Consider the following 18,797-nt stretch of genomic DNA (forward strand, 5'->3'; position numbering starts at 1 on the left):
TGCTCTAGTTACCAACCGTCCTGGGAGTTTCTTCGTATCTGCAGCTTGAAACTTTTTCATAATTTTGAGCAGATCATTAAGCTACATGAAGTGAGTGTAAAAAAATTGTATTCTTTGACATTCCTGGGGACCCTCCCGTCAGCCAGCTAGTAATACTGCCATATCTGAAATTGCATCTATCTTAAGTTCCACAGACAAATCCAGACGGGTTTGTCCTATTCTATGTTCACAGATGCTACGATCCCAGTTGATGATGGTACAGGTGCACAATCCTTTTTCCAAAATGCTCGGGACCAGCTAGTTTTCGGAATTCAGAATTTTTCGAACTTCAAAATAAGTGACAGTCAGATAGTAAAATTTTTTAAAATCCTTCCCGAAGAACAGACTTACTATGACTAAAATGGGCCCTGAAACAGAATTGAGGCCTGCCACTGTTGGGCCACGCCCCCACACATCATATCTGAGTGACACGCGAATAGGTGTGACATTGAATTAACTGTTTACACACCAAACAACCTTGTGAATGAGAAAAAAAATGCACAAAAAAACCTTCAAACTTTGGAGCTTTTCGGATAAAGAGTTATCTATCTGTACTAGTAGTACTTTTATTGCTGAATGAACTGACATTGAAAAGCATAAGTTACTTTTTTTTTAAAAAACAGTTTATCCCTGCTGTAACCTGGATCAATTTCTTACGAGCATTATGCTCATATGCAAGTACTTGACAACATTTTGGGGAAGGAACAGCCCCATGTATCATGTACACGATGGGCAACATTACCAATTCTTTTAATTTACAGTCTTGGGGGGGATAAGTTCTTCCTTGATTATTCACACAACTGAGTTTAGACTTTCTCAGGTTCAAATAACTTCTTTTGTGCACAAACCAAACACTTCTGGTCTATCACAGTAAAACTCTCAAAACTGAGCTAACATATTTTTAACTATTCTGAACATTGTTCACCAGAGGACCTGGTGTCATCAACTAGAATTTCTACAAATTGAAAACAAAAGCTTTTCAAGCTATAGGTTCCTCCCTTCAGGTCCACAATGGACGCCATTTCCCCAGTCATGCATTCATCCTTGGAACATCTGGACAATAAGGACACCTATGTCAGGACTCCTACACATCAACACCATAATCTCTTTGACACTAACCTTAAAACAGAGACCTAGGATTTTGCTCTGCCCTCTGCAACTGGATCCTCAGCTTCCTGACCAACAACTGCGGTGAAGATAGACAACTGCACGTCTTTTGCAATAACCTTCAACACTGCAGCTGTCCCCAAGGATGTGTTCTCAGCTTCCGATTCTACTGTCTGTACACCCACAACTGTGCAACCAAACTCCAAATGAATACCATCTACAAGTTTGCTGACAACAGCACCACAGTAGGACAGATATCAAACAACGATGAGTCAGAATACCAAAAGGAGATAGAGGGCTCGATGTCATGTCCCAATGATGATAACCTCTATGTTGGCAAAACAAAATAACAAAATTATTGCCTTCAGGAAGAAAGGAGAAGGGCACACCTCCAACTACATCAATGGAGCAGAGACTGAAAGGGAGAGTATCAAGTTCCTGGGAGTGATGCTAATTAACAAACTGCCCGAGACCTCCCATGTAGGTGTGATGGTCAAGAAGGTACAACAACGCTGCTTTTTCCTCACGCGGCTTAGCAAATTTAGCATTTTCACAAAGGGCCCCAGCAAATGCACCACAGAAAACATACTAGCCAGGGGCATAACAGTCTGATACAACAATTGCTCTGCCTACGACCGTAAGAAACTACAGATGGTTGTGGGCACTGTCCAGACCATCACAGAAGCTGACCGTCACAGAAGTCAATTTCCCATCCACGAACTCAATTTACCCTTCTTGTTGCTGTGGCAAGGCTGCCAAAATTAAAGACCCCTACTACCCCAGTAATGCTCTCCTATAACCTCTGTCAGGCAGAAGATACAGAAACTTGAACACATGCATGCTCAGATTCAAGAACAGCTTTCTCCCCGACATTATTAGATTGCTGAACGGACACTCTAACTTCAAATAATGCTGATTTTGCTAAAGTTGATCTTGCTTTGTGCACCTCCCGTGCAGTTGTAACTTTGCATGCCTATCCTTTTCAACATCTATTATGTTGTAAAACTCTCCCAATGCAAACAAATTCCCATCACCCAAGGTCTCTCCATTACTGGTTCGAAACAAAAGGCTCCAGAAATATTAACAAATATTAAACCCATGTGCCCCTAGTTCAAATACACATTATAAATTAAACTATATTTTACATATAAAAGTTATCTAAATCACATAACTGACATCACAGCAGGTGAGAAGTCACAGTCCTCCTGAGAAATAATCTACCTGACTGGTAACTCTTTCCTGCTCTTGCTCTTCTTTTCCCCTCTGAACATTAAAAGCAAAAAATCATTATTGTAAAACAAAAACAACTGCACAACATTGTTTCCCCCACCTTCAAACAGTAAAATAGCCCACTCCTCAAAAACTCATCTTTCATCTCCCCTTGTAAACCAGCAGCCCATTTCTAATTAGCCTTTCTCCTCTAGTTCTTGAACTTTTTGTCAACCAGCCCCCAACTCCCCCAAAATGTATGGACACCTACCAAGTCATCTCCCTCTCACTGCTGAGCATTAATCCTGACATCCTCAAATCTTTCTAGTCTCATCAGACATCAGGTCCCGGCTCCCCGGCTCCAAAACCTTTCTCAAATCCTCAATTGTTGCTTATTTGTCATGCAACTCGTCCAATACTCAGCATTGAATGAGCACAAATTTCCACCAATTACTTAATTGTTTATATTAAAGCTACTCTTTTCTATTTAAAACAGGAGTTCCAGTTACCAAGTTGGTCCCATTCAATTTTCTTTAAAGAAGTATTTTCATTTGAAAATTTCATACTTGCACTGACCCTTCATATCCTCCAACATACCTTCATCAGGTTGCCCTCAAGTCCCATTTTTGCTTTTATCTACATCACCTGACAAAGGACTTGAATACGAAGGGGGTCAGTTGAAACAAATGAAATCTAGGCTAACATTCCAGTGCAACAACATTACACGATCAGAGGTGCTAGCTTGAGCAGCTATTAATCCTAGACACCATTTCAAAAGTACATAATGAATGCTACTTCTTTATTTAAATCAGCACAAAAGTTTTCTTCAATGTTGTGACCAACTTGCTGTGCACAAACTGGCTACCATAGTTCAGGGCATTAAAAGATGTAAGCTTTTTTATTACATCTCTTTCAAGGAAAACTTGGACATGGAAAACTTTTCTATTACACCTGGAAGGCCAACAAGAGGGATAAAATGGATCTATGATCTTTTTCAGCCTTGCACTTTTCTACATTTAAATCCATATAAAACATTGAAGTAGGTCATTCTACCTCTCAAGCCTGTCATCTTCCCAGATCATAGTTGTTATCTACCAGAGTACCATTTTCCCAATAACCCTTGATCTCAATAGCATCTAAAACTCTTCTGATCTTGGTGTGGAATGTACTCAATGACTGAGTTTTCACAGATCTCTGGTTATAGAACATAGAACATTACAGCGCAGTACAGGCCCTTCGGCCCTCGATGTTCCGCCGCCCTGTCATACTAATTTGAAGCCCATCCCACCTACACTATTCATGTACGTCCATATGCCTGTCCAATGATGACTTAAATGCACTTAAACTTGGCGAATCTATTAACATTGCAGGCAAAGCATTCCATACCCTTACTACTCTCTGAATAAAGAAATTACCTCTGACATCTGTCTTATACCTCTCTCCCCTCACTTTAAAGTTGTGTCCCCTCGTGTTTGCCGTCCCCATACTTGGAAAAAGGCCTCCCTGTCCACCCTATCTAACCCTCTGGTTATCTTGTATGTCTCTATTAAGTCACCTCTCAACCTTCTTCTCTCTAACGAGAACAGCCTCAAGGCCCTCAGCCTTTCCTCCCAAGACATTCCTTCCAAACTAGGCAACATCCTAGTAAATCTCCTCTGCACCCTTTCCAAAGTTTCCACATCCTTCTTATAATGCGGTGACCAGAACTGTACATAATACTCCAAGTGTGGCCGTACCAGAGCTTTGTACAGCTGTAGCATAACCTCCTGGTTCCGGAACTCAATCCCTCTATTAATAAAGGTCAAAACACTGTATGCCTTCTTAACAACCCTGTCAATCTGGGTGGCAACTTTCAGGGATCTGTGTACATGGACACAGAGATCTCTCTGCTCATCTGCACTCCCAAGCATCTTACCAATAGCCCTTAACTTTGCATTCCGATTACTCTGTCCAAAGTGTATCACCTCACACTTGTCCACATTAAACTCCATTTGCCACCTCTCAGCCCAGCTCTGCATCCTACCTATGTCTCTCTGCAACCTACTACATCCTTCGTCACTATCCACAACTCCATCGACCTTAGTGTCATCCGCAAATTTACTAACCTACCCTTCAAAGCCCTCATCCAGGTCATTTATAAAAATGACGAACAACAGTGGACCCAGCACCGACTCTTGCGGTACGCCGCTAGTAACTGGACACCAAGATGAACATGTTCCATCAACTACAACCCTCTGTTTTCTTTCAGCAAGCCAATTACTGATCCAAACTGTTATGACTCCCACAATCCCATTCCTCTGCATTTTGTATAATAGCCTACTGTGGGGAACCTTATCGAATGCCTTGCTGAAATCCATATACACCACATCAACCGGTTTACTCTCATCTGTTTGGTCACTTCGTCAAAAAAGTCAATAAGATTCGTTAGGCATGACCTACCCTTCACAAAACCGTGCTGACTGTCCCTGATCAAATTATTCTTTTCTAGATGGTTATAAATCCTCTCTCTTATAACCTTTTCCAACACTTTCCCAACAACTGAAGTGAGACTCACTGGTCTGCAATTACCAGGGTTGTCTCTACTACCCTTTTTGAACCACATTTGCTATCCTGCAGTCCTCAGGCATTATTCCTGTAGACAATGATGATTTGAAGATCAATGCCAAAGGCTCGGCAATCTCTTCCCTTGTTTCCCAGAGGATCCTAGGATAGATCCCATCCAGCCCAGGGACTTGTCTATTTTCACACTCTGCAGTATTTCTAATACCTCTTCCTAAGATTCACCGGTTTCTGGGTTAAGAAATCAATCTTCATCTAAATTGCCATAAACTAATTTTGAGACTGTATCCATTGGTTCCAAAACTCCTCAGTTTTGCTTCCTTGCATACATTTTCTATTTTAACTGTATTGTCTCTTCTACAGCAATCATAATGTTGGAATATTGCATGCAATTCTGATCTCCTTCCTATCAGAATGATATAGTGAAACTTGAAAGGGTTCAGAAAAGATTTACAAGAATGTTGCCAGGGTTGGAGGATTTGAGCTACAGGGAGAGGCTGAACAAGCTGGGGCTGTTTTCCCTGGAGCGTCAAAGACTGAGGGGTGACCTTATAGAGGTTTACAAAATTACGAGGGGCATGTGTAGGGTAAATAGACAAAGTGTTTTCCCTGGTTTGGAGATTCCAGAACTAGAAGGCATAGGTTTAGGGTGAGAGGGGAAAGATATAAGAGAGACCTAAGGGGCAACCTTTTCACACGAAGGGTGGTATGGGTATGGAATGAGCTGCCAGAGGATGTGGTGGAGGCTGGTACAATTGCAACATTTAAGAGGCATTTGGATGGGTATATGAATAGGAAGGGTTTGGAGGGATATGGGCCGGGTACTGGCAGGTGGGACTAGATTGGGTTGGGATATCTGGTTGGCATGGACGGGTTGGACCGAAGGGTCTGTTTCCATGCTAAACATCTCTGACTCTATGACTCTATATGCACACAGCTCACCAAACTATGTTTAGAAATAGCACTCTTGCCTGAATCAAACCACGACATGAAATCTAAGTACATAACCCAGACAAATCCTCCAGTCCTGTATTTAACGATTAAGCCATTGCACTGATAGATTTAGTTCAACAGCCAAACAAACCACCAAAAATAGCCAATTTTCTGGGAAACACAGGAAGCTCTTTTGCCCTGCAAAGGCCACCAAACACGGATCAAAGAACATTCGCCTGCTTACTGTCTGAAGGAGACAAATAACTAAATTTATGTGAGGCATCTTGTAACATATTTTTAAATTACAATTCAGAAACAAACTGTTATCTTCCACATTTTAAAACTATTCAATAAATTATAGACAATTGTAATGCAAATTTGCAACCATGTCAAAACTAGTATAAACATTTGGAAATTTCCTTACATCCTTTCTGACAAGTCGGTACAGCTATAAAGTTTTCAGTACCATTTGACGCAAGGTTTGAGGTACAGCTGGCTATAAATATTTCAAATTTGCAGAATGCTATTTTATTTACCACAATCGTATCTAGCCTTGCTCTACATAATGGATAAAACACCAAAACTGAATGATTTTTAGAATCCTGAAAAAGGCTTTGTCTCTCTCTCTCTCTCTCACACACCCAACTTCCAAAGACTTGTAGGTCCCAGATTTAATTAATCTGTATGTGCTCTCATTTGATCTCAACTGATTCATGACAATTGGTCTAAACTTCCATGGGGTAAGACCGTGGAGTACAATAAATCAACTGGGTTCATTTTCTTGATTCTATTCATATCTATCTGGAATTCAAACTATATGCACAAATGCCTGGCCAGAAGAGAATCTGGTCTTCGAGGCCTCGCAGTTTACCATGACAGAAGAATCTGTTGCCCCAAAATTCATGCGCTAAAAATGGCCATTTAAGTGAAGTTTTGAAAAGTTACTAGTACCATAGAAAGTTGCTCGAGTTGTAATGAATTCCTACAAATAAAAAGAAACAAAAAGACTCAGATAAAAGTGAAGTACTGCAGATGCTGATTATGTGAAGTAAAAATATGAAGTGCTGGAGAAACTCAGCAAGTCTGCCAGCATCCATGGAGAGTGAAAGCACATTTATATTTCAAGTTCAATAGAAAGAGTTATCTTGCTTTGTTAACTTTGTATTCCTCTCTACAGATGCTGGCAGAACTGCTGAAATGCTCCACCACTTGGTTTTTATTACAAAAAGAATCAGTGTGAAGACTATTCTGATGTGTAGATTACACATACTGTCTTATACTTGAGTGCATTTTCTACATACATACACACTTTACATAACCAATGTAAAAAAAAAGAGTAAATTTAAAGCATTATATTTGGTTATTGTAATCTGATATTGTAATTAGCACACGTTTAGATGGCTTTTATATGAACAGTCCTAATTTCAGCCAGAACATGCGGCTGTACAATCTAAAAAGTATCAATTTCCTTCAGGTAGCAAACAGCCACCATATTTCAGAATCCACTTGTGAAAAATTACAAAATACTTCCAATAGAGAAGAAAAAGACTACTAAAAGAGGCATGAAAGAAAAATAATTTTATTTCAAAAATTTGTTTTATATAGTTGTTACCTTATATTTTTATCTTAAAGATATCTTGCAATGTTTAGGCACATACAAAAATAAAAATTCATCTAAGTCACACTGACACAAGGATACAAGAGGTGCAAAATATAAATTCACTGTCTAATGACTGTTTCTGCAATGCATGAATGATCTCAGTACTGAAACTCGTTACTCATTTCCACTTGCAAAATTACGAATTGCTAAAATTGAGAAGGATATCCTGCAGACCAGTCTCAAACAAAGGCTGCAGAAAAACAAAACATACGCTGTGCAGAAACTTTCAAAAGGTTCACTTATTCCAGAGTGATGAATGTAATTATTTTCACATGAATTTCGCAAAATAGATTAGCCTCCTCTGGACAACATTCTCCACCAAACTCTTGGGCTAAGTGAAGAATATTTGGATCTAAACTAGAGTCTCCGCAAGGACTTTGCAGATTTACACTGACACTGATATTGTTCAGTGATCTCAATTAAGCAGCAAAATCCAACGTCGATACGGACTTCAAAGTCTCAGTGAAATATCAAGTGTCATCTGCTTTATCTGAATGATCTGCTTTTGGAAGCCTTTACACATATCTGTAGCAGCTTAGGCAAGTTCAACAGAAATGGGTCTCCTCAGTGATCAACAGGACACTGGAAATATCCCTTGCTGGATAGCAATTACTTGATTGCTGCTTATGATTTTTTCCGCTTTGATAAACTCTTCTCTATTTGCAGTCTTCTGAGATGGCTAATATTGTGTGGATGGATGCAGCTTTATTCCTCTCTGCAGATAAAAATATTATAGAACTTGTGACAAGATCATTGGAAAAAGAAAGTTTCTTACAGACACTAGATAGGCAGAGTATGCAAGTCAAGTATGTCTGCAAAATATACATGCATAATAGAATTACACATATACTAGCAACTTTATAAATTTTGGCAGCTAATATATACATCAGCGAGTTTTGAGAATATATACATCTTTTGCAATAGTTTCCAACCACTTTTACTTAAAAAGATGCAAAAAAAAACTATGTAACTCTTTAAACTTACCACAATGGAAATGAATTCTGTCCCTCCTCAAGTATGGATTAACTAGCATTCTTCAGATCAAGCTTTTGTTTTATTACTAAATCACATCTTCTTCATTGTGCCTTGGACAATTTTGGCAATTAAGTCAACTTTCTTCCTTGCCAGGATATCACTAGGTGCTTTACAAGCAACGAAGTGCATTTGAACTGTGCACTGTTGTAAGGTAGTTGAGAGTGTGGTGCTGGAAAAGCACAGATCAGGCAGCATCCTAGGAGCAGGAGAATCAATGTTTCAGGTATAAGCCCTTCATCAGGAATGAGGCTTGTTGGCTGCGGGACAATGAGAGATAGATGGGAGATGTTGGGGTTGGGGGAGGGATGGGGTGGGTAGCTGGAAATGTGATAGGTAATTGAGAGTGAAGGGGGAATAAAGGTGACAGGTCGGAGAGGAGGGTGGAGCGGATAGGTGGGAAAGAAGATGGACAGGTCAAGACGACGGTGCTGAGTTGGAGGCTTGGGATTGGGATAAGATGGGGGGGGGGGGGGTAGAAAAGAGGGGAAATGAGGAAATTGATAAAATCCACATTGATCCTGTGTGGTTGCAGGGTCCCAAGCCATTCTTCCTCCAGGCGTTGAGTAGTTACGGTTTGGCGATAGAGGAGGCTCAGGACCTGCATGTCCTTGGTAGAGTGGGACGGGGAGTTAAAGTGTTCGGCCATGGGGTGGTGGGGTTGGTTGGTGCAGGTGTCCCGAAGATGTTCTCTGAAATGAAGCACAAGTTGGTATTCAGTCTCCCCGATGTAGAGGAGACCACATCGGGTGCAATGGATACAGCAGATCACATGTGGAAGTGCAAAACCTACACCCACACCTCCCCCCTTACCTCTATCCAAAGCCCCAAAGGATCTTTCCGCATCCAACAGAAATTTACTTGTACTTTCACACACGTTATTTAGTGTTTCCAGCACCACACTCTTCACTCTGATCTCCAGCATCTGCAGTCCTCATTTTCTCCACTGTTGTAATGTAGTTATACTTTTTTTTTACGATTTTTTTCCTCCTCCACAATATTTGGAGTTGAAGATTCACCAATATACTTACCCCCCGAACTGGTGTGACACTTTGTTTTATAAAAGAAACATAGCGTGCTGTGGTCCATCTGCTTAATCTCCATTTCTCAATTGAATTTCCCTCCTTTAGCACAACTCCTACAAGTACCTTGTGCCATACTAACTTGTAAATGCAAAGCAACAAATCAAGATGAATTTGCATAATCCATTTGGAAAGAAGAACAGAGTATTAATCTGTGACATTTATCAGAATATCCACCCGCTTCAAAGTTGTTGCAGCAATTACGAAACAAGAATATGTGCACCATTTTCATAATTAATGTGTCTTGTATATACCCTTCATTTCAAGAAAACATGCAAAAAGTAAATTTTGTTGTCAAAATAGAAATACAATCAGTTTGATTCCCTTACATAAGACCTTAGCGGACAGTCCTTTGGTAATATGACGACAGAACAACTTGGCAAAACGCAAAATTCAATTGTTTCAAAATCATCTCCACAGAAATGTCATTCCTAACACTATTCTATCAAACATCCCCCTGGCATGTTGAAGCACTCTTGTAAATTTTCTGCAGTCAAATCAAATCAGTAGTTTCACCACTGAAGACTATATAAACCTACTAAGTCTTACCAAATATCACACAATACTGATTCTCATTCACTTTAAACAAGGGACATAATTAGTTTATTCTAAGCATCAAACTATTTTGGGTAATTAATGTATCTGACTTCACTCATTCAATCCACAGACATAAGAATTCAAACCACGATCCTGAAGCCCTGCTCTGCTGTTACCTGTCTTCAATGTGGCAAACTGTCATCACTAACCCACTTTTGGAGAGGACAGCATGTGTAGCTGTTGGAAAAACAAACTGAAAACAAAAAGGAATTTGGTATATATACACAAACAGATTTTTAAAAAGATTATAGGAAAACAGCAAGGAAATGGGTCTAATTAGAGAACTTAACCAGACAGCCAATTCAGGCATATGTCCCAATGCCTCCATGGTGCACTTCTATGACACAGAGTTAACACCTCCCACTAATTTAAACCTGCAACGCAGAAATGATTTAACCCGTGCTGTAATCTGTTAAAATTCGAGAGGCCAAGAACTATCCCAAAAGTCACTATTTAAAGTACGAAAAATTATGAACTTTATTCTTTAAGTCTAACAAAGAATATTAACTAACAACTCTTTACAACTTCTTTCTTTAACCTATCTTTTACTTTCCCTTCTACAATACTGATCCGATAAACCCCTCCGATAAACCCCTCCGATAAAGATTTACAAAGAAATTCAAATTTCAAAACCAGCCAGCTGTCGAATCTTCTGTTTGCATCTTCCTCTGTCTTCTTAGGGATTTTTGTTACACAGGTCATTGATAGGTAAAGGTACCTTTAAGAGAATAATTCTCCGGGAAGTCTGCATGTTGGTGGCTTGGCAGTTGTCCTCCAACTGTCCAATATTTTTCTTGGTTTTACACCCCAAAGCATCAGATCGCTTCTTTGGTTTTAATATTGTCAAATTGCTAAATTCAAACTTGAGTGGAGTTTAGTATCTTGAGGCATAATTTAAACTGATTGGCTGAATTTGAGTTTTGCCTCATAGCAACCCTGCTAGCTGCTGGACTAAATATTACATTGTAAATTCTCCAGCACTCTGTGCGCTTGCTAAGTCCGTCACCTTTCTTAAAGGTACAGTACCCCTTACACCTTCATAACGGCTCCATACTTTTTGGAAGATGGTCAACTTTAAAACAAAATCACTTAGTGATTCAGAACTTGGGTATTGGTGAAATAAAAGACATGCTGTCAAAGCAGTATAAATTCAGCATTTTCTTCTTTTCATTAAATTCAACATTTTTGTCTGTTGCTTCGAGTGCACACTGATAACCACACTAAGACAGGTTGTGGGAAGAAATAATGGGGGCATATGAAAGGTATAGTTATAATTGTGGAGGATTTTGATTTGACAGTAGCACATTCCAGAACTAACCTGAAAGCAGGCCGTTCCAGATCTGCTAACATGCAACACGACAGGATTAAACGAATGACTTCCTAGTAAAGGCATCTCCAAGTAGCAGTAATTATAACATGATGAAATTTTGCATTGAGTTTGAGGAAAAGGAGACGTTAGCACCAACGTATATTAAATAAGGTCAACAATGAGGTTAATGAGGTCAGATCTGGCTTAAAGTAACATGGAAATTAGGTTAAGCAAAAAGTCAGTGGCAAACATTGAAGGAAATACTTCAGAATACCCAAACAAAGTGTATTCCAGTGGGAAAGTGAGGATCCTGGGATTGTATTCGTTGGAGTTTAAGGGGAGATCTAATAGAAACTTACAAGATAATACATGGCTTGGAGAGGGTGGACGCTAGGAAATTGTTTCCATTAAGCGAGGAGACTAGGACCCGTGGACACAGCCTTAGAATTAGAGGGGGTAAATTCAGAACAGAAATGCGGAGACATTTCTTCAGCCAGAGAGTGGTGGGCCTGTGGAATTCATTGCCACAGGAGTGCAGTGGAGGCTGGGACGCCAAATGTCTTCAAGGCAGAAATTGATAAATTCTTGATGTCACAAGGAATTAAGGGCTACGGGGAGAATGCGGGTAAGTGGAGTTGAAATGCCCATCAGCCATGATTGAATGGCGGAGTGGACTCGATGGGCCGAATGGCCTTACTTCCACTCCTATGTCTTATGGTCTTAAGTCACACCTGCTCCAAATTGTCTGATAACAACTCTGAACAGTTTCATTCAAAATACTTACTACCAAATTACATCTCAGGCACTGCATATGAACTTGAGGGCAAAGTTTCATTTCTTCAGATATAAGGCCATGATGTAGAGTTGCCGGTGTTGGACTGGGCTGGACAAAGTTAAAGATCACAACACCAGGTTATAGAACAACAGGTTTATTTGGAAGTACTAGCTTTCAGAGCACTGCTCCATCATTGGTAGCGAGTGAGGCAGGATCACAGGACACAATCTATCACAAAAGATCAGAGTGTCATACAATTGATGTAATATATTGAACAAACCTAGACTGTTGTTAAGTCTTTCATCTTCGAGAATAGGCTGCAGGTTTTGATTCATTCATGTGTAAATCCCAGAACTTCTTTCAAGTCACATTCCCAAGATAACTTAAGGTTTTATATTTTTTAAAAAGTGACACCTCAGCTCAGACAACACATTAAAAGGTGAGAGATTAGAATTTTGAGTCAAACTGGTTCTAGTCACAAAGTAGGAATTTATAAAATGTCACATGGATTATAAAAAATGTTGACTGTCTACAGATTGTGTGCTTTTTGAACGAAATAGAATGTATCTACAAATACAATTCTGCAAATGCAAATTCACCGCACAGACTTGTGTGCGCACACACTTGAGGGCGGGAGAGAGAGTGAGAGTGTGTCTGTGTCTGTGCGTACACTTCCTTTCCTTTGCTTTTTTTTCTCTCTGTCATATGTATACCATCAATTTCTCTGGCAGTGTATAGATATGGGAATCAACTGCTCAAACTGGCACCTAATTTTCCATAGCTCACTCAAGATGTTTTGATCCGATTGAGGAGACATATCAACGTTCGTGCTGGTCTATGCAGGGACTACATTACTCTTTTAGAATCCCAACAGTGCATGAAGAGGCCATTCAGCCCATCAAGTCAATACCAATTCTCCAAACAGCATCCCCGCAGAGATCCAGCATCCTACTATATCCCTATAATCCCACATTTACTATGGCTAATCCACATAGCCTGCACATCGCTGGACACTACAAACAATTTTAGTATGGCCTGTGTAACTAAACTGCACACTTTCAAACTGTGGAAGGAAAGCAGAGCACCCTGCAGAAATCCACAGAGACACAGGGAGAATGTGCAAACTCCACACTGTTACCCAAGACTGAAATCAAACCAGAGTCCCTGGCACTTTGAAGCAACAATGCTAGCCACTGAGCCTCTGTGCTATCCATTAACTGGGTCTCTGATGATCATAAATTCCAATGGAAAGGGAGTGCAAAAATCAGTTACAGTAATTCACACTATACCATGCAGATTTTCTAACTACTGGTGAATCCACCCTATAATACAATGCTTTAGACAATCTCGCATGTAGAGTTGCAGACCTATCCCAGAAGGCAACAAATGGCCTACATAACAGATGATGTAGGTTACAAGACAGCTGCAAAATTTTAATTTGCCTCCGTATTCTTCAGCTCAGGAATGGTCAGTTCAATTGTGCGATGGTTAGCCTGTGGTTTAGATTAGCACTAAAAATATGGTTTCCACACCATTCCAGCTGAGGTGGCTCAATGGCAAACTGTAGTTCAGCAAATAATCATCTAAAATCCATCTTCCCACAGACAACTCATGAAAAGTCAGTTTAGAAAGGGAAAGTCAAGCATTCCAAATGATCATACATTAACTCTGGGTCAGTCAATGACAGTGCTTCTGGATCAATGGTGCTGGAAGAGCACAGCAGTTCAGGCAGCATCCGAGGAGCTTCAGCAAAATCGACGTTTCAGGCAAAAGCCCTTCATCAGGAATAAAGGCAGAGAGCCTGAAGCGTGGAGAGATAAGCTAGGGGAGGGTGGGGGTGGGGAGAGAGTAGCATAGAGTACAATGGTGAGTGGGGGAGGAGATGAAGGTGATAGGTCAGGGTGGAGAGGGTGGAGTGGATAGGTGGAAAAGGAGCTAGGCAGGTCGGACAAACCAAGGGGACTGGAAGTTTGAAACTAGGATGAGGTGGGGGAAGGGGAAATGAGGAAGCTTTTGAAGTCCACATTGATGCCCTGGGGTTGAAGTGTTCCGAGGCGGAAGATGAGGCGTTCTTCCTCCAGGCGTCTGGCGGTGAGGGAGTGGCGGTGAAGGAGGCCCAGGACCTCCATGTCCTTGGCAGAGTGGGAGGGGGAGTTGAAATGTTGGGCCACGGGGCGGTTTGGTTGATTGGTGTGGGTGTCTCGGAGATGTTCCCTAAAGCGCTCTGCTAGGAGGCGCCCAGTCTCCTCAATGTAGAGGAGACCGCATCGGGAGCAACAGACACAATAAATGATATTAGTGGATGTGCAGGTAAAATTTTGATGGATATGGAAGGCTCCTTTAGGGCCTTGGATAGAGGTGAGGGAGGAGGTGTGGGCACAGGTTTTACAGTTCCTGCAGTGGCAGGGGAAAGTGCCAGGATGGGAGGGTGGGTCGTAGGGGGGCGTGGACCTGACCAGGTAGTCACGGAGGGAACGGTCTTTGCGGAAGGCAGAAAGGGGTGGGGAGGGAAATATATCCCTTGTGGTGGGGTCTTTTTGGAGGTGGCGGAAATGTCGGCGGATGATTTGGTTTATGCGGAGGTTTGTAGGGTGGAAGGTGAGCACCAGAGGCGTTCTGTCCTTGTTACGGTTGGAGGGGTGGGGTCTGAGGGCGGAGGTGTGGGATGTGGACGAGATGCGTTGGAGGGCATCTTTAACCACGTGGGAAGGGAAATTGCGGTCTCTAAAGAAGGAGGCCATCTGGTGTGTTCTGTGGTGGAACTGGTCCTCCTGGGAGCAGATACGGCGGAGGCAGAGGAATTGGGAATACGGGATGGCATTTTTGCAAGAGATAGGGTGGGAAGAGGTGTAATCCAGGTAGCTGTGGGAGTCGGTGGGTTTGTAAAAAATGTCAGTATTAAGTCGGTCGTCACTGATGGAGATGGAGAGGTCCAGGAAGGGGAGGGAGGTGTCAGAGATGGTCCAGGTAAATTTAAGGACAGGGTGGAATGTGTTGGTGAAGTTGATGAATTGCTAAACCTCCTCGCAGGAGCACGAGGTGGCGCCAACGCAGTCATCAATGTAGCGGAGGAAGAGGTGGGGAGTGGTGCCGGTGTAATTATGGAAGATCAACTGTTCTACGTAGCCAACAAAGAGACAGGCATAGCTGGGGCCCATACGTGTGCCCATGGCTACCCCTTTGGTCTGGAGGAAGTGGGAGGATTCAAAGGAGAAATTGTTAAGGGCGAGGACCAGTTCGGCCAAACGAATGAGAGTGTCGGTGGAAGGGTACTGTTGGGGACGTCTGGAGAGGAAAAAACGGAGGGCTTGGAGGCCCTGGTCATGGCAGATGGAGGTGTAGAGGGATTGGATATCCATGGTGAAGATGAGGCATTGGGGGCCGGGGAAACGGAAGTCTTGGAGGAGGTGGAGGGCGTGGGTGGTGTCTCGAACGTATGTGGGGAGTTCCTGGACTAGGGGGGAATAGGACAGTGTCGAGGTAGGTAGAGATAAGTTCAGTGGGGCAGGAGCATGCTGAGACAACGGGTCGGCCAGGGTGGTCAGGCTTGTGGATCTTGGGAAGGAGGTAGAACCGGGCAGTGCGGGGTTCCCGGATTATGAGGTTGGAAGCTGTGGGTGGGAGATCTCCTGAGGTTCTGTATGGTCAGGGAGATGATGGTTTGGTGATGGGGGGTGGGGTCATGGTCGAGTGGGCAGTAGGAAGAGGTGTCCTCGAGTTGGCGTTTGGCTTCAGCGGTGTAGAGGTCAGTGCGCCAGACTACCACTGCGCCCCCTTTATCCACTGGCTTGATGGTGAGGTTGGGATTAGAGCAGAGGATTGGAGGGCTGCGCGTTGTGAGGGTGAGAGGTTGGAGTGGGGTAGACAGGTTGAGGCAGTTAATGTCCCGGCGACAGTTGGAAATGAAGAGGTCGAGGGCAGGTAACAGGCCAGCCCGGGGTGTTCAGGTGGATGCAGTGTGTTGGAGGTGGGCGAAGGGGTCCTCGGAAGGTGGGCGGGGATCCTGATTGTGAAAGTAAGCTCGGAGGCGGAGGCGACGGAAGAAGTGTTCGATGTCACGATGTGTATTAAATTCATTGATGCGTGGACGAGGGGGATGAATGTGAGTCCTTTGCTGAGGACTGATCGTTCGTTCTCAGTGAGTGAGAGGTCCGGGGGGATGGTGCCCGGACGGGAGGGCTGGGAGCTGGGATCTGGTGTGGGTGTGGAGCTGGGAGTGGGGTCGGAGCCAGTACCTGGAGTGGGTGTGATGGTGGGGGGAATGGGGGTGGAGGCATGAGCAGGGGTAGTGTTCCCCTCAGGGTTCTGGGGGGGTGGGGATCGTGACAGTGGGGTCTGTGGGGGGGCGTGTCAGCAGAATGCAGGTGAGTGGCGCTGGTGGGGGCGGAAGTGGTGGCAGACACGGTCGTAGGGGTGGCGGAAGTCACTGAGCATATGGCATCGGCGATGATGTGAGGGCCGGAAGTGGCTAAGGGAGTAGCCATGATGGGGGCAGAAGTGACATCATCAATCAGCGTGGGGGGGGGTAGCTGCATCAGCCACGTGGCTAATGTTGTTTCCGAGGCCAGGGGAATCTTCTGGAATGTTTGAGGAGCGCTGGTTATGGAGGTGGGTGGATATAAGTTTGTTGTACTTACAGTTTTTGATGTTTGAGATGGAATTGAAATACTGTTTGTTGTGAGTATGGATTCTCCTAAGGATGTAGTACAGAGTGGGTCCTTTGCAATTCTGAGAGAGTATGGCCATCAGCTGAGGCAGGGTAGACTGTAGAGAGGTTAGGTGCCGGCGCATTGCTGCGAGCGTGGAGCGGAGGATCTTGAAGGAGAACTGTTGCTGGTGTTTTTGAATCTGTAGTCTGTACTGTTTGTCCTGTTCGGGTCCGAATGCTGCCGGTTTAAAGGTGGTCCGGAGTCCGTGTGGGATGAGTTGGTTACGGAGGCAGGCACTGAGGAAGCAGATGTGGCTGTGGTAGCGCGTTTGTTTCACGATATGGTTGAAGAGCTTCAGGGCAGAGGAAACGACCTGGGAGTTGCAGTGGGAGAGGGACTCCCTGAGATTCTTGTAGAGAGAGGATGAAAACTTCTTCAAGGCAGACATCCTTGCAAGAGGATTCACAGTAGGGTTAAAATCAACAAGGTAAAAGCAATGACGGCAGATGCTGGAAACCAGATTCTGGATCAATGGTGCTGGAAGAGCACAGCAATTCAGGCAGCATCCGCCATCTTGACTTACTTAAAGAATGATCAGAACAGTTTGTATCTGTGCATCAAAAGGGTCAACAGAATGAGATAAGAAGGCTGGTGAACTATCCATTAAATTTGTTGATGCCAAAAAGTTCATTGTTGATAAATATATTTTTTCACAAGTCCAAATTGTGTGAAAACTAAGATGACCAAAGTTTAGAGGATGAAAAATGTTACTGGATACCAGAAGAAATACAATAACAACATTTTTAAAAGTCTAACTCAAAACAATAATTCACTTTTCATGGACTTATTAAACAAATAACAATATTCAAGATCTAGCGATACAAGATATCAAACATCCCTTCAAACAATTATCTATCTAGTTCATGTTCTGGGTATCATCCCACTCAATGTGACTTGGGTTTGAGAATGTGAAAATTCTGTGCTGCTACTTCCTCTAATTTCTCCCAGAGGAATGACAAAAGGTGGTTCGGCCCATCCAATCTGTGCTGCTCCTACAGAGAGGAGGGAATTCGTTCTCTCTCTCTCTCTCTCTCTCTGACTCTGACTCGACACCGCATCCTTACCGCTTTAAACGGCAGACCCTCCAACGTCCGGAGCGACAGCTGAAACCCTTCCGACTCGTCTACCAGTCCGGCATATCGCTGAAAGTGAGGAGGAATATCAGAGTTTGCCACCCCACTCCAAGCACCTGGAGCCCGCCACTGCGCCGCCGCCATCTTGACAACCGCCAGCTGGCCCGGCGGCCTGCACCATTCACAGCACCGGGAGGGTATGAAGGAACATGACACCCATCCAACAACAACACGGACTTCAACTCGCTTCCTTCACACGCAACCCTTCACTTCTTGTACGTGAAACCAAACATAAATACTACTTCAATTTTTTTTATTACAGAACGACTGAGCTGTGAATACTGGTCCTAATTGTCTGCACCCCCAGAGGTAATTGAAATGGTGGAGCCGGCGTGCCTGGTGTCTGTTACCAGGGAAACGGGATGAGGTCGGTGGGGGGTTAGTTGGGGCCCTCATGGGTTCCATACCCATACACACACACACACACACTCCCACATCCTCTCCGAGACTTAGACCACTCTACACACACATACACTCTCTCTCACACTCACAACCCCCCAACCCAGACATACAGACACGAAGACCCACATGCACACATATACACATATTTTGTGGGGTGAATTTGTACTTGCAGAGTTACAATGTACTTTGCTCAAAAACTGCATGAATTCATGCAAAACTCTGTTATCTCACTTTTTAGATTAGAATCAATC

General features: G+C 43.1%; 1 protein-coding gene across 1 annotated transcript in view; it reads right to left on the minus strand.

Moving 5' to 3' along the window:
- nphp4 (nephronophthisis 4) overlaps nt 1-18,587 on the minus strand; it is a 450,076-nt gene extending 431,489 nt beyond the window's left edge. The window contains exon 1 of the mRNA XM_087980586.1: nt 18,076-18,587. Coding sequence (XP_087836712.1) covers nt 18,076-18,228 — 153 coding nt within the window. The 5' untranslated portion in view covers nt 18,229-18,587. The remainder of the gene's footprint in view (nt 1-18,075) is intronic.
- Nucleotides 18,588-18,797: the final 210 nt, after the last annotated feature.

Source organism: Chiloscyllium plagiosum, unplaced genomic scaffold (genome assembly GCF_037043375.1).
Source record: "Chiloscyllium plagiosum isolate Xiang-an unplaced genomic scaffold, Cpla_swu_hap1 HiC_scaffold_37, whole genome shotgun sequence".
NCBI lineage: Eukaryota > Metazoa > Chordata > Chondrichthyes > Orectolobiformes > Hemiscylliidae > Chiloscyllium > Chiloscyllium plagiosum.